The following is a 16,682-nucleotide window of genomic DNA, read 5'->3' as shown; positions in this document are numbered from 1 at the left end:
AATCCATCGAATTCAGCACCGCCTTCCTAACCTGCAATCTTCTTCCCGACCTCTCCGCCCCCACCCCAGTCTGACCTATCACCCTCACTTTGACCTCTTTCCACCTATCACATTTCCGACGCCCCTCTCCCAAGTCCCTCCTCCCTACCTTTTATCTTAGCCTGCTGGACAAACTTTCCCCATTCCTGAAGAAGGGCTTATGCCCGAAACGTCGATTCTCCTGTTCCCTGGATGCTGCCTGACCTGCTGCGCTTTTCCAGCAACACATTTCCAGCTTACATATATTGTATACTAGCTATCTTTAATACAATCCATAACTGTTAACATATTACCCCACCATATAAACTGGGGAAAACACCACTGTAATTATACATCCTTGTACCTCACAAATGGTGTACACTGAATGTAGTAGTTAATATATTCATATTCTACCAGCTGTGAGTTGGTTGCAAATGATTACATTATTTTAGCTACCTTCTTTTCTACCTCTGACCACCTTCCTTTCTGTGTTTCAATGTTCTTTCAGTTTCCTAATTTCTTCCCCATTTTCTTATTTTTCTGCTTTTAGAGGTCTTGCATTTTCCTCTACTGCTGTCAGGGAGATGAAAGATATATTAGAGGCAACCACATTGGTGATAACAGGTCTACAATAGTAAGAGACCAGTGATTGTGTGCCAGAGGTAAAGGGTTTGTGTATCTTAGAATCCACTCATTAGTGATATTTCACAGTGGATTGGGGCACTGAAGAGCATATTTACACTCTGCAGCTTTTTGAAAAGCTGTTTAGTCTCAATTAAAGTCATAGAATTATACAGCATGGCAATAGATGCTTTTGTCCAACTCATCCCTGCCGACCAGATAATTGACAGGAAAAAGGACTGTTCTAAATGCTGATAATAATATCCTCCCTGTCGCAGCCAGTATATAGCAACAAATAAGTATTAGTGAAAAACATTTCTCTGTAGCAAAAACTCATACTTGTGAATACAGTTTATCTGCCTGTAGGTTAAAATAATAAAAATACAGGGTCATACTACTGATATATTACCATAATAATTATTGCCAAATACTTCCTGCAGCATTATAGAAATACTTCACAAATCCACACTTCCATAGGAACTCAATTGAGAGATTTTTTAAAAAAGCATCACTGATGGAAACATTTTAAACCAGTGTAGTCCAAACCGTACTTTGGTTGCGTTAATCCTTCAGCCCTACTGCTTAGTCAGTGACCTTCCCTTTATCATACAGTGAGAAGTGGGGACACTGATCACACATAGTTCAGCATGATTTGCGATTCCTCAGATATTGAGGCAGTCAATATCCATTTGCAATAAGACCCGGACAGCATTCAGTCTTGGGCAATAAGTGTTAACAGCATTCAAAGCGGATGGAAATGGCAGTCTCACCCATCCCTAAAATCTCATGACTTTGCAAAATCCTTTCACGGGAGCAACCAGAGAAAGGTTGGAAGAAATTGGTAAGGATTAAGGTGAGTGAAGCAATTTCAAAATAAGTGGGAGCAAGGAAAACAGGAACCAAAATTGGCGAGACAAGACTGGGAAATAAGGCCAAGTGCCTGGTGATGGGTATGTGAAGTTCCAAACTGAGGCAAGAAGACTTATGGGAGGGAGTTAGGGCTGGAGATGGAGGGAAAGAGAAAGAGAAGCTGTGGAGGAGAAAGGGGAAAGAAAAGTTACAATGGGGCAATGAAGATCTGAAAGCGTGGGAAAGGTGTGAAGGCAGGGGCATAAACAATTTTAATCTTTTAAACGAGGACAAAACTTAGCTAACTGGAAACAAGAAAGTTGAAATAATGAATTCCTTGCAAATTAATGTAGAATTTCTAGATTAACGCTGAAAGAGTTTCAGGACCTACTAAAAGGAGGGAATGTAGTGGATGTAATTGCAATAAATACAATGTCAATTGTGTAATTTTGTGCAGTGACTGTTTTGGAGACATACATACAACAGTTTGGTTGTGACCTAACAAGCATGTGTTTACAGCGATGGCTTTTTGTATATCGAAGTGTGTCAGCTCTTTTCTAAAAGCAACATTTGTTGCTAGGAGATGATGATCGTTTTGTGTTGATTTAAATACTGTGCCCAGGAAATTAAATTCCTTATGTACTTTAGCTTTGAGTTTAATGGAGCGGTGATGATTATTGAAGATATGGAGGCATTCTTCTCATGCTACCCTGGGTGAGTAGGAAACCCCTATACGTAAGCACAAGTACAGAAGGTATTGTTACTAATGGGCAGTGATGGCCCAGTGGTATCATAGCTAGACTATTAATCCAGAAACCCAAGTAAAATCCTTGGAATGCAGGTTTGAATCATAGAATTTTAATTCAATTACAAAACAAATCTGGACTTAAGAAGCTAACAATGATCCTTCAGGGTTCACTGATGTCATTTAGGGAAGGAAACTGCCATCCTTACCTCATCTGGCCTACATGTGACTTCAGACCCACAGCGGTGTGGGTGACTCATAACTGCCTTCTGGGCAATTAGGCAATTCATGCCCAGATCCTGTGAATGAACAAAAAGAAGTGATTGCAGCATCAAGTGAAGGAATTAGTGAGACTGCAAAAGAAGCTACTGAAAACCAAAGAGTAGTCCTTGGAGGGGCAGTAATTATTTTGAGCCCCAAGCAGCGAGTAATATTACCATCAATAAGGATCATCTCCGACAAGGGAGAATCTAATTATCACCCCTTAATACTCAGTGGCATTACCATTGTTGAACACCTCACTATCAACAGCCTGGGGTTCGCACTGACCAAAAAAATGAAATAGACAACCTAAATAAACCCAAAATGTGGCGACAAGTTCATAACAGAGATTCTGCAGGTAACTCACATCCAAGCTCCCCAAAAACCCTTTTGCCATCTTCAAGGTTTCAAGGTATAAGTTAGGAATGTAACAGAATACTCTTCACTTGTCTAGATGCATGTAGCTTCACACCATCCAGAGAAAAGTAGCCAGCTCAACTGACATTTTATCCATCTAAATATTCATTTCCTCACCAATGACACAATGGCAGAGGTGTGGTAGCATCTACATGATATTCTGCAGCAACTCACCAAGGCCCCTTCAATTGTAGCTTCTAAATCCATGACCTCTACCACCTAGAAGGACAACGCAGTAACATAGGAGAACAAGTTCCCCTCCAAGTCTCATACTATCTTGAGTTAGATCAATAGTGTGTTAGGGATAGTCATCATGTCTCACAAACTTGATTGAATTTTTAGAGGAAGCAACAAAGAAGATTGATGAGGGCAGAACGGTAGATGTGATCTATATGGACGTCAGTAAGGCGTTCGACAAGGTTCCCCATGGGAGATTGATTAGCAAGGTTAGATCTCATGGAATACAGGGAGAACTAGTCATTTGGATACAGAACTGGCTCAAAGGTAGAAGACAGAGGGTTGTGGTGGAGGGTTGTTTTTCAGACCGGAGGCCTGTGACCAGTGGAGTGCCACAAGGATCAGTGCAGCGTCCTCCACGTTTTGTCATTTACGTAAATGATTTGAATGCGAGCATAAGAGGTACAGTTAGTAAGTTTGCAGATGGTCGCAGGTAGATAGGATTGTGAAGAAGGTGTTTGGTATGCTTTCCTTTGTTGGTCAGAGTATTGATTACAGGAGTTGGGAGATCATGTTGCGGCTGTACAGGACATTGGTTAGGCCACTGTTGGAATACTGCGTGCAATTCTGGTGTCCTTCCTATCGGAAAGATGTTGTGAAACTTGAAAGGGTTCAGAAAAGATTTACAAGGTTGTTGCCAGGGTTGGAGGATTTGAGCTATTTTGGCGGGGGGCGTTGCACAGGCCGGGGCTGTTTTCCCTGGAGCGTTGGAGACTGAGAGGTGACCTTATAGAGGTTTATAAAATCATGAGTGGCATGGATAGGATAAATAGACAAAGTTTTTACCCTTGAGTTGGGGAGTCCACAACTAGAGGGCATAGGTTTAGGGTGAGAGGGGAAAGATATAAAAGAGACCTACGGGGCAACTGTTTCACACAGAGAGCGGTACGTGTATGGAATGAGCTGCCAGAGGAAGTGGTGGAGGCTGGTAAAATTGCAACATTAAAGAGACATTTGGATAGGTATATGAATAGGAAGGGTTTGCAGGGATATGGGCCAGGTGCTGGCAGGTGGGACTAGATTGGGTTGGGATATCTGGTTGCCACAGATGGGTTGGACTGAAGGTGATTTCCATGGGATTTAGCCCACCCTGATTATACAGCTGTCTACAAGAGACACTTAGGCTAGTTCACCTCTGCAGCCTTCTGCCATTGCCCCATAGCCTTGCAAATATTCTGTTCAGATAATTACCCAACTACTCTTTGAAAGCCGTAATTGAATCTACCTCCACTGCATTCAGGCAGTTCATTCTAGATTCGAAACACTCGTGTAAAAAATAATTTCCACATATTATCTGTTTCCATGCTGTATATCTCTATGATTCTATCTCCCCTCCTAACAGCACTGTGTATGTACCTAGACCACATGAACTTCCAACATTTCGAGAACATAAGAACTAGGAACACAAGTAGGCCATCTGGCCCTTCGAGCCTGCTCTGCCATTCAATAAGATTATGACTGATCATTTTGTGGCCTCAGCTCCACTTAACACCCTCTCACCGTAACCGTTAATTCCTTAATTGTTCAAAAAGAAATCTATTTTAGCTTTAAAACATTTACTGAAGTAGCGTCAACCACTTCACTGGGCAGGGAATTCCATGGATGCACAACCCTCTGGGTGAAGAAGTTCCTTCTCAATTCAGTCCTAAATCTGCTCCCCCTAAGTTTGAGACTATGTCCTCTTGTCCTAGTTTCATCTGCCAGTGAAAGCATCTTCTCTGTCTATCTTCTAGAAACATATAACATTATGAAGGGAATAGATAAGATTCCGCCCCCCTCCCCCCCCCCCAATCTTCAAATTCCAATGAATATAATCCCAGTCCACTCAGTCTCTCCTCATGGGCCAACCCCCTCAACTCTGGAATCAACCTAGTGAACCTCCTCTGCACCCCCTCCACTGCTAGTACATCCTTTCTCAAGTAAGGAGACCAAAACTGCACACAGTACTCCAAGTGTGGCCTCACCAGCACCTTGTACAGCAACAACATAAGCTTCCTGCTTTTAAATTCAATCCCCTTTGCAATGAAGCACAAAATTCCATTTGCCTTCCTAATTACCTGTTATACCTGCAGACCAACCTTCCGTGATTCATGCACAAGGACACCCAAGTTCTTCTGCATAGCAGCATGCTGCAAATGTTTTACCATTCGAGTAATAGTCCTTTTTGCTGTTACCCCTACCAAAATGGATGACTTCACATTTACTAATATTGTATCCCATCTGCCAGATCTTTGCCCACTCACTTAAACTATCTATGTTGCTCTGCAAAGTCTCACAGTCCTCAGCACACCTTGCTCTGCCATTCATCTTGGTGTTATCTTCAAACTTTGACACACTTCACATGGTCCCCAACTCCAAATCATCTATGTAAATTGTGAATAAATGCGGTCCCAACACTGACCCCTGAGGCACACCACTAGTTACTGATTACCAACCAGAATAGCACTCATTTATCACCACTTTTTGCATCCTGTTAGTCAACCAATCCTCTATCCATGCTAATACTTTACCCATAACACCATGCATCTTTATCTTATGCAGCAGCCTCTTGTGCAGCACCTTGTGAGAGGTCTTTTGGAAAGCGAGGTACACCACATCTTCTGAGTGCCCATTGTCCACTGTGCTCATAATGTCGCCATAGAATTCCAAAGACATTTGGAAGGTGGCTCACTACCATCTTCTGCATTATTGAGTTGCAATATCTCAATGATGAGGCAGAGCAGTGACTCAAGGAAAGGAAGCAAATCTTGTGGTCTGAATCCCAGTACCTAGTGAGATGTGCTGCTCCATTTGCCTAAAGATTGATAAAGTTGAGAATTCACCTTTTCAGACGCATAGAGACACATAGCAAAAACTTGCAACTATGAATAGACATCATCTTCAAATCAAGGTACAGCCAACAACACATCAATTAATAATGCACAATTTTTCAATAATTTTTACCGGCAAACCAAGGGGCATTTGAGTAGAAGTTCTCACCAGTTCAGTGATTTCCATGGGATTTAGCCCACCCTGATTATACAGCTGTCTACAAGAGACACTTAGGCTTGTTCACCTCTGCAGCCTTCTGCCATTGCCCCATAGCCTTGCAAATATTCTGTTCAGATAATTACCCAACTACTCTTTGAAAGCCGTAATTGAATCTACCTCCACTGCATTCAGGCAGTTCATTCTAGATTCGAAACACTCGTGTAAAAAATAATTTCCACATATTATCTTGAAAACAAGGAGAAGTGTGGGTTCAGGAAGAGAAGTCCAATGCCTGAGTTCTAGGCATCTGACTGGACAAAAGCTAATGATCAGGCAGCAGAAATGCATTATAGGCTATAACTACAGGAATTCAAAGTTCTTGGCAAGCAGTATAGTTGGAGGAAGTTAAAGAGATACGATGGGACAAGTCAATGAAAAATTTGAACATAAATATGGTAACATCGAGAGACATTGCTGGACCAGGTTGAAAGAGTACAGAGTTGATGGGTATTAGAGATTTGATACAGATTAGTATATAGGTATTCATTTTTGAAAAGCACAACTATTGCATTTGCATTTTCGAGACAGCAATAAATTATTGAATTTGTATTTCGGCCAAACATTTGTAAATAAAGGGTAAGGGACGACTGCATGTTAAGAGCTATTTTAGCTGCCAATTTCAGAATAACTAGCAACCAGAGATCAGAAACATGTCTGATTACTCCATGTACAGTACAGAAGATATCTTACTGCAAGAATTATCCTCCCATCCGTACCAGGAACACATTTCACTATACAATGACGACAATGGACAGAATTTTCCCAACATCTGCATGATGTGGACAATTGCGAGTCAATTGGAAAAGTATGGCAAGATTGGAAAGAAAAGAATTCTTGATAGAGACAAGAACACCATTTCCACTCAAGGTTTTAACAGAAAGATGAGAATCACAAGTATTCAATGAGAAACCTATTTGCAACGCATTTACATATAGTTGCTCATTATTATTACCTATTCTCATCTCATTTAATTATAGGTTCCTGATTTACCAGGTGATAAGGAGAAACTAGATGACAATTCTCAACACAAAATTCTGAACAGATTCCTAGGGGTTCCAGCTCACATTTGGGCCTCCGATCCTCAATATTAATGGGTATCCTTCATCTGCTAAGGTTGGAACTGTACATGCGCCAGTCTTACCACATCCTCCTGGCACATCTCCGATTCACTATTATACAGTACACCACTTGAGAGCACCAACACCTTTCTTTGCAATGCTGCTGCTAAGCCACTTCGCACATAGAGATAGGCACCCATCTTATCCACTGGGATAGGCCTGCATCTCAGAGCTGTTAGCTTATTTTCTCAGCACTCACTGCATCTCAACTGTGCCTGGTCTTTTGCTCAGTGCCATCTCATTCATAACTTATACCTCCACAGCGCTTTGTCTTGCCTTGCTCTTTAGCGCAGACACAAAGCCAAATCATTTGTCATGTTTGCCAACAATGACCCAGTCAAGGATGGACATATTGCTGTATTTACATTGTACTACATTGTCACGATTACAGCACATATTAGGAGCTTATGTGGCAAAAACATTAAGTGAGCTTCAACCAAATGACCGTAGCACAAAGTTTAAGACCTGTCCTCAATCAAGGGGGATGGGTATCAGTCACGGTATCCTACCATACTCAGTCAAGGGCAGTATTTGATCTCAGTTCAGGAACTTGAGAATGTTTAGGGTCATGAGTTCCATCTCAGTGCAGACTGGACCCTGCATCATGTCAGCCTTGTAGGTCCAGAGCAACCAGTTCAGGGAGTAGAGATAATCAGTCATGGATCTGGACTACAACAATCCTTCCTGCCTATTCAGTGAGGGTCAGGGTCACTGCTATGGTGGGCAAATTGGGAAAGTCAATTTTGGGGTTTGGAGGTGGCACGCTGAGATATAGAGGAGATAATAATTGTGATTGGGGCAACTGAACATAAGGGTGGGAGATGTTAGTCAGAGGTCATAGGATACTGTGGAAGAGGGGAGGTCATCAACAGTCAACACCACCTTGGCTTCAATGGGGGTGCAGGCGGGGGATTGGTGACAGTGTATCATAATAGGGCTTGGCACTACTAAACTGTATGCCCAGAGCTCAGAGGGTAATGTGGGAAGATGAAGACTTACTAAGCTCTGAACTGATGGAGTTGATAGGGAGTGCAATGAAGATTTGGAGTGTTACCTAGATTTACAGACTGAGCCGGTGGTTCACTCTGCAAAATATGTTCTGTAATGCATTCCGTTCTCATCCAAATTAAAAAATATGCAAAGGAAGTGAAAAACAGCTGCCACCACACCTGCAGTGGGAGGCGTAAGTGGTTTTTTTTCTGGCTGAGGATGTGGACTTTGCATGTGAGTTATGTGAGGCTTTTCAAATAGCAAATGCATTAATCAGGCAGTTACATAGTTGTTTAAGACATTTGTCACATGGCATGTGTTGCATTCACTGGAATAAAGTCCACTGGAGGAGGCATTCCTCGGCCTTTCTTGTCAGAGCCTTCAACATCTCACTGTATCAATGACTACGCCAAACTGTAATTTGAAAGAGAGTCAGCTACTGTCTGTTCACATTACAGAGGACCTGTTCTACTTCTGATATTCCCCACCCAGGTTCATTGGAACAGTGACAAATTGATTCAGAAACAATGTTATTTGTCACTGCAGTAGTAGTGCACAGGCAAAATAAACTGAGGAACAAATGTGCAACAAGTCTAGTGCCGTTAGCAACCTCCAGTGACTGCCGAATAGTCTCGATAGGAAGAAGTCACAGCTGAAAGTCGCCTCAGGAAATGGAGAAAGCCCAAAGTCTATAATCTTTGATGTAATTTCTTCCAGATCAGTGAGGCATATTGTTAATCCAGACTGAGTTGTCCTGAGATACTGTCGCTGAACTGCTTACACTATGCTTGAGTGTGTCACATAATCCTTAGATGTTGTACTGACAGCAGTCCTCTAAGGAGGAAGATGAGGTCATTGAGTAATAGAACATACCCTTCACTATGACTGAACTAACACCCAATTCCAACAGATGTGAGGTGGGTGAGATCATCATTTGTAACTGTAAATTTGTTACTGGTTGAAAGTAAAGTAGTCCCAGATTATTACCAAAAGCAAATGCAGCTTTTCTGTTTCTTTGTCATCACTCTTCTTGTTTCTCAATAAAAATTATCAACTGGTTGGAGGCTTCCAACTTATGATTTTTTCCCCACATTGAACAATGAGATGTTATGCTATTACAGGTATTCGGAAAAGAGTTGCTCATTTTCAAGCAGGCTTCTTGCATGGTATGTCACAATTCTTGCAGCTGCAGTTACTATAATAACTGATCAGATAGGTGATGTAAAGTGGCATTAAATTTACATGACTGCGATTCTAATTCAAATGAAGTGCCACCTATTTGCTCTCAGAAGCTTTTCTTATTCATTTCTCTTCCAATGTTTGTACTGTGAATGTCTACTATTGGTCACAGCATTTAAACTGATGTGCATCTGACCTTTAAATATTGGGGCAGCACAAATCATGGAAGGTCCCAACAACAGGTTTCCTCCCACAGTCCAAAGATGTGCAGGGCAGGTGAATTGGCCATGCTAAATTGCCCGTAGTGTTAGGTAAGGGGTAAATGCAGGGGTATGGGTGGGTTGCGCTTTGGCGGGTCGGTGTGGACTTGTTGGGCCGAAGGGCCTGTTTCCACACTGTAATGTAATCTAATGTAATCTAAAAAAAAAACAGTAAATGCTTCCACTGCCAGCAAGTGCAAAATATAGAGTGTTTGGTGTGGTCAGTATATAAAATGAAGTTGGTAGCAGATAATTACATGAGATAACTTGTTAGAGATCAGAGAGAAATCTTCCATGAAATTCTCCAAATTTGTCCCTTAGCCGATTTTTGGTAAAATTCAGCCCTATATTTCTTTCTTTATAAAGTTTAGCATGAGCATCAAAATCATTGCCTTTTTTTTATAGGAGAAGAAATGCAACTATCTTCATATTTATGTGATGGCATGCCATATGTACAAGTAATGTTTTGAATACATATTCTGTCGAACCTGCAAAGCTATAGCAACAAGAGAACCTTCTTCCAGAGCAGGAGGTAAAATTATTTCACTGACACATGCCTTGTTTCCACCAGCAACTATAGCATAAAATTGTTTCTATTATTGTTCCCTTGCAAATTTCAATAAAAGTTTAATGTTGGATGAAGAGCAGAGGTTCCAAATGGGTTTCCAGTGCCGTTACAGGAGCTAAAGAGATTTTAACTTAGTCATAATTCATCCATTTACAGAGCTTAAAACAGATTCTTAATGTCCACTAGCAGCATACTTGAATTGCAAATGACAGAAATGTATAGATCAGTTAGCATCTTAAAAGAGAAAAGCATATATGATAATGTTTGAATATGAACCTTCATTGATTTCTTTCTTTTTCAGATGCTAACTAACCTGGATTCTGAGTTTTAATCTTTTGGTTTTTGACTGATACCATACAAAAGAAATTACAACAGCAAATTCATTCTAATTTAATGAAGGGTATATTATAAATATTTGCAAGAGTCAGAAGTTAATATTAAACACTATCTTAGGAAATCAGCAAAGGGAATATGCAAAGTATATCCAGTGACAAATGTATTATTGTAGTAGAAAGGAGCTTTAATCACTAGCACTGCAAAATGCATTTATAAATATCTAAAGAGGTCAACTGTAAAGGAATAAAAGCAACCACTGAGGTGGATCTCCTGGTTGTGCACAAAAATCAAAATTCTGCCAAAAAGCATACATTTGTGCTTCTGCATCACACCCATCCAGATCATGAACTCTCATAATACAGACATGAAACTACTTATTCTTACAACAAATGTCCACCTATTCATGCTTTCAATAAATCACAGTAACCTAATCTTTATCTTTTAATGAAAAGAACCATTTCTGAATTATAATAAAAGCTGCCCACAGTGACAGTTACTGTATCATACACACGTCTTTAAATTCTGTAATCAGCAACCACCAGGTGCCATATCACATTCAACACACCACAGTCAGTCAATACAGACATCCCCAAACACACCAAGACTGTTTTTGTCAAATGTTTTATTGACTGTAAACATCTGGAGTACTGTAAAACATGCATTATCTGTAGATTCGGAATAGAGCAAGTGGTATTGTCTTTTCTGTCAAATATGTCAGATTTGGCATCTAGTGATGGAGATTAATGAAGTATCATGAGAGTAATATGGTTCTTGAAATGTTCCAATTTAGAGTAGAGCTCTAATCTTAAATTAAAGCTGTCGACATTTAGCGAACCTACATTTTCATTGGAATAACATTATCTCAACCCAGAACAAACATGAGGGATATAATTAAAGGAAGAACAGGCTGTCCCTAGACAGGTCTGAACCATGATTTACAGCAAAATGTATCCAAAAAAGAATTAACAGAAGATTCAATAATAGTTCAGTTGCTTGAGAACATAGTTAAATCCACAAATGTAATATTAATAAGCAGAATCCTGTCAAAGTCCCAATTTATGCAAATTGTTGCCAGTTAACAAACTGTCCTTATATAGTCCCTGATACAGTTAAGTTCTTTTATTTGCATGTCTGAATGTCTGCAACTTCTTGGCCATTATGTTCTATTGCTTATGACAATTCACTTCTTTTTTGCTTGCTGGGGAGTATTGAATTTGAAAAAGATAATGTCTCCATCTTCAACAATGTAATTTCTGCCTTGTTGTCTGTACTTTCCAGCACTCTGAAAACAAGTACAAAATGGATATGGTTAAACAATCACAATATAGATTAGGTACAAATATATATTGTTTTCATAATTCAGTTTCAGCTTTATCCCCCAAAAAAATCAAGAAGCAATTTTATTCATTTCCTATTCTACAATTAGTCTCCAAGATCTGAAATGAACAAACAGAAGGCATAAGAGATTTTATAAAAGGCATGTACTTTGAGATTATTTTTCCTTTGTTCTGTTGAGATTATCAGTTTTACAATCAAATAAGCGACTCGAAAAATGCAGCAATTTGTCTGTTAGATTAGATTAGATTAGATTACAGTGTGGAAATAGGCCCTTCGGCCCAACAAGTCCACACCGACCCGCCGAAGCGCAACCCACCCATACCCCTACATTTACCCCTTACCCAACACTACGGGCAATTTAGCAGGGCAATTCACCTGACCTGCATATCTTTGGACTGTGGGAGGAAACCGGAGCACCCGGAGGAAACCCACGCAGACACGGGGAGAACGTGCAAACTCCGCACAGTCAGTCGCCTGAGTCGGGAATTGAACCCGGGTCTCTGGCGCTGTGAGGCAGCAGTGCTAACCACTGGGCCACTATGCCGCCCACTAGTAAGATACAGGAACAAAATGAAAACATTATGAAAGACACTTCTGAAATAAGGGAAAAAGGTTTGCATTTTTGTAGCACCTTTCACACCACTGGACATCTCAAAGTGGTTTACAGTGAAGTAAGTAATTTTGGACTGCAGTTATTCTAAGATAGGAAATGTAGGTCACAGCCAATTTCTGCACAGCCATCAACCTCAATGACAAGATATTCTGTTTCTGTAATGATGATTGAGGTATAAATAATTAGCCAAAACACGAGGAATAATTCCCTGCTCTTCTTCAAAGTAGTGGCACAGAGTCCTTTTCATCCACCTGAGCTGGCAGACAGGACCACGGTTTACTGACTCATCTGAAAGGTAACAATTCCAACAGTGCAGCACTCTTTCAGTACTGCATGGGTCTGTCATCCTTTATCTTTGTGCTCAAGCACTGGAGGAATGGGACTGAATCCAGAACCTTGTGACTCAAGCAAGAATATCAATGACTGAATTATGGCTTACACTGTATTATCTTAATGGAGGTTTAATAATACACATTCTCCTCAAAATTACATCACAATGTACTGTTAGGATCTGTGGGAGGCAACAGCCTTGTGGTATTGTGTTAATCCAGAAACTCTGGTAATATCCTAACATCCCGGGTTCTAATCCTATACAGCAGCTAGTGGAATTTGAACTCAATAAAAATTCTGGGATCAAAAATCACCATGAAACCACTGGTGATTGTCGGGAAAAGCTCATCCGGTTCATAAATGACCTTTAGGGAAGGAAATTGTTATCCTTACCTAATGTGACGATGCTATCACTTTAACAAGGTTAGTTTGTCCTTGGTCTTTTGTCCAAGAGAGGTCAGAAAGGCAGAGGTCCTAAAATGTCTGGGCAACAGCCTATTTTAACAATGTCAGGGAAGTGGCAGTTCTCAAAGTTCAGTTTTTTCTAGTTTCCTTTAGCTGTAACAGAGAAGCTGCTGCAGACCAGAGAAAGGTTCCAATCTTTAGCAGATGGTTACTGACTGCCTTTCTCTCTGAAATCTCTCCAGCCTGTAAGAACCTGTGTTTGAATTTACCTTTTGCCAAGGGGTGTGTTTATGGGATGTTACGGGAATTGGAACAGCTCTTTAGTTAAGTTGCCATATCGAGTCGGTTGGGTTTTCAAATAGTTGTTATTCCAAATTCTAGTATATAAATAAACTCTGTTTTGCTTATAGCTGAGTGGTTTGACCAGCTACATCACACTTGGAATATCCACGTCACATCTGTCTTTAAAATAAGAAAAAGTTAGGGTCTAGGATATTTTCTTAAAATATTTTGAGGAAGTGTGGCCTGGTTCATAACACCTTGTCTGACCTGCATGTGACTCCAGATCCACAGGAATGCGGTTGACTCTTAACTGCCCAATGGGCAATTAGGGATGGGCAATACATGTTAACCTAGCCAGTGACACTTTCATCTCATTCATGAATATTCTCTGTATGAGGGTTACTATATTGGAAAAAAACCCTTAACTTGGTTGTCGACATCAGACATCTACAATTTCTGCTGCAGGCGATCTTAAATCATTAGTCTAAGAAGGGGTTTAAGCTAACTTTTCCAATATTTTTCACCTATTTTCCCCAAAACATGTCTGGCAACAACCAAATGGCAACACAAAGACAGAAAAATCATTGCTTAGAATCAGAGGTGCCAATTTGAGGTTTTCCACTTCACAGTATACTTAGTGCTCATCTTACCCATTCCTTTTAGGAAAGATTGGTCCAACAATGTTTAATGTTCAAATGAAAAATTGTAATTTTCAGTCCTCACTTACTAGCTGAAAATAACTCAATGGATTCAAATGCACAAGCCACAAGAAATACACGAGTTTCAAGTTGCTTTAATAACAAAATTGTTTGCGCACTTGTGATTCTGATAAGCACAACTCTCTTCAATGTGACATTCAAATTACATGCATACAAATGACAAAAAATTATGCATAACAAACAGATATAGTTCAAAGTAATTTCAAGTAAAAATCTACAAAAGCATATTAAAATGTAGAAATACGACATTCAATGTATCAAATAGTAAGTACACATTAAAGGAAAATATATTTTAAGTAGCAGATCAATATGTATTAAAATGTTTTGTAAAGTGCAACTGGCATTACTTGGATACTATTTCTTAATATGTATACTGTGCGGTCTTTTGTCCAACTGTCCTAATATTCAAGGCGGCATTTATTCTATTCCTTTTACATGTAGAAAAGTATTTTTTTAAAAAACTAATGACTATTTGTGAATCCTAAATATGTATTAAGCTAAATGGTGTGTAACCAGTTCATTTGCACTTGAAAGCAGCCATCTGGAAAGGCCAGCATTTCACAATCAGATATGAGTGCTAATAATGCAACGTCCCTGTTGACTACAAAGCCCGACCAAAGCCATTCAATGTGAAGTACATAGACCAAACATTAAGTATTATTAGTCAAACCAGTAGCAGAAAATGCTTTCCTCTATTGATTTTTCCAGATAGCCTTACATTCTATCTTTTCCATAAATGTAAGTCTCTTTAAATGGCTCTTATGATATCTTTCGAAAGTACATTTCTCCTGTATAAATTATTTTCTATAATGTGTGTCAATATAAATATATTTTAAAACACCTTAAATTCAATAGAAAATTTCAAGGTGATTAACAGGAAATAAAAAGATAAAATTCATGAAAGATTATGGGTTGTGACAGAAGCTAGATTGTAGAAGTAGGTTTTGAGGATGCTTTTGAAGAGAAGGAACAAGCAAGGTCATGGACCTCGGCTGAATATTGCCAAGGCACCACCAGACTGCAGCTAATTATTGAATGAAGAAACGGTAGGAACCATAGGAAGCTAGAATCATGGCAGCAAATGTCATTGACAGAAATAAGGGACTGAATAATAAAAAATAGATAATTGTTGCTAAAGTCAACAAATCCTGATTGTTTGAATTATTTGTTAAGTCATTAGTGCAGTTAAAGGTGTAATACATTACACGAAAGCTATTAAGTAAAGCTAAATTGTTTTAAAAATAGTATTATGTTACATAATTTTGATTAAATTTATTCCAAAATGCAAAAGCACAAGTTCCTTTCTTCAGCTTTATTCGTCTAATACTGCTTTGCTTTGTAGGCCTTTAGCAGCATAATCTGTTTTCAGCAAATTTTCTTCAATAAACTTGGAAAAACTTGATAGAGTCACATGTTCTTCACATCCAAATAAACGACTGACTATACAACATTATCTGTTTGACAAGATGACTGCTGAAATTGCACAGCAGAATCAAATGACCCAGAGTAAGAGATAGTTTTGAAAAGTCAAGGAAACAGTATTATTGGGATCAGGTAATTCAATTCCTTAAAATGAAATGAAAAATCAGATTAAACTTAAACTGGCAATTGTGTTACAAAGTAAATAACTAAGTTCGCTACAATGCTATTATCCAAAATTTACATGTTTGAATGAAGCAGGTATTAAACCCTGGGCATTCCTCGAACCGTGATTTATGAGTATTGCTAGCCACACATTGGAATTGTAAGGGATTGACTAAATTACTGCTACACTAGCTCTTCTCTTGACATTCAAGTATTGCAGACCTGGTAGAAATGAGCATTGCACAGAAAGGTGCAGGAAGCTCAAGTGAAACAAAGGGACAGGCAACTGAGAGAAAAGTTCAAATTAAAGACTGTAAAATACAAATAAAATCTAGAAACACTTAGGTGTGTGTTAGGGAAGCTTGCTAAAGCATTCAGAAAGCTCGAGCTGTTAATTAAGCCATGCAGTAGAAAATTATAAACTTAACACTGATTAATATAAAATCTGGAAACTGTTTTCTGATTCCTTCGAACATTTTGATTTAAAGTAAAACTGTGATTCAATTTAACATTTTCCGAAGAAACGTTTAGCAAATCCTTTATATACACCCCCACCCCAAGAAGCAATTCATACATTTGTTGTCAGCAGCTCCTTTAGCTTTACTCAAGCAGTACTGGAAGCTTATCACTGTCAGGCAACTATCAACTACAAAAGCTTTTATCAGTTTAAATGCCTGTTATATATATTTCAAACAGTCTGGATATCACCACAAAATAATTTTCAAAATCAATTTACCAAGTAGCAAAAAGCATTTCATAAGGACATAAAGAAAAGTTAATCC

General features: G+C 39.3%; 1 protein-coding gene across 1 annotated transcript in view; it reads right to left on the bottom strand.

The window, feature by feature from the left end:
* Nucleotides 1-10,668: 10,668 nt before the first annotated feature.
* ola1 (Obg-like ATPase 1) overlaps nucleotides 10,669-16,682 on the bottom strand; it is a 210,058-nt gene continuing 204,044 nt past the window's right edge. Inside the window, exon 11 of the mRNA XM_043693599.1 lies at nucleotides 10,669-11,911. Within this exon, the coding sequence (XP_043549534.1) occupies nucleotides 11,810-11,911 (102 nt within the window). The 3' untranslated portion in view covers nucleotides 10,669-11,809. The remainder of the gene's footprint in view (nucleotides 11,912-16,682) is intronic.

This window comes from Chiloscyllium plagiosum, chromosome 7 (genome assembly GCF_004010195.1).
Source record: "Chiloscyllium plagiosum isolate BGI_BamShark_2017 chromosome 7, ASM401019v2, whole genome shotgun sequence".
Taxonomy (NCBI): domain Eukaryota; kingdom Metazoa; phylum Chordata; class Chondrichthyes; order Orectolobiformes; family Hemiscylliidae; genus Chiloscyllium; species Chiloscyllium plagiosum.
The sequence above is the reverse complement of the archived record's forward strand: the minus strand, read 5'-3'. Positions and strand labels throughout refer to the sequence as shown.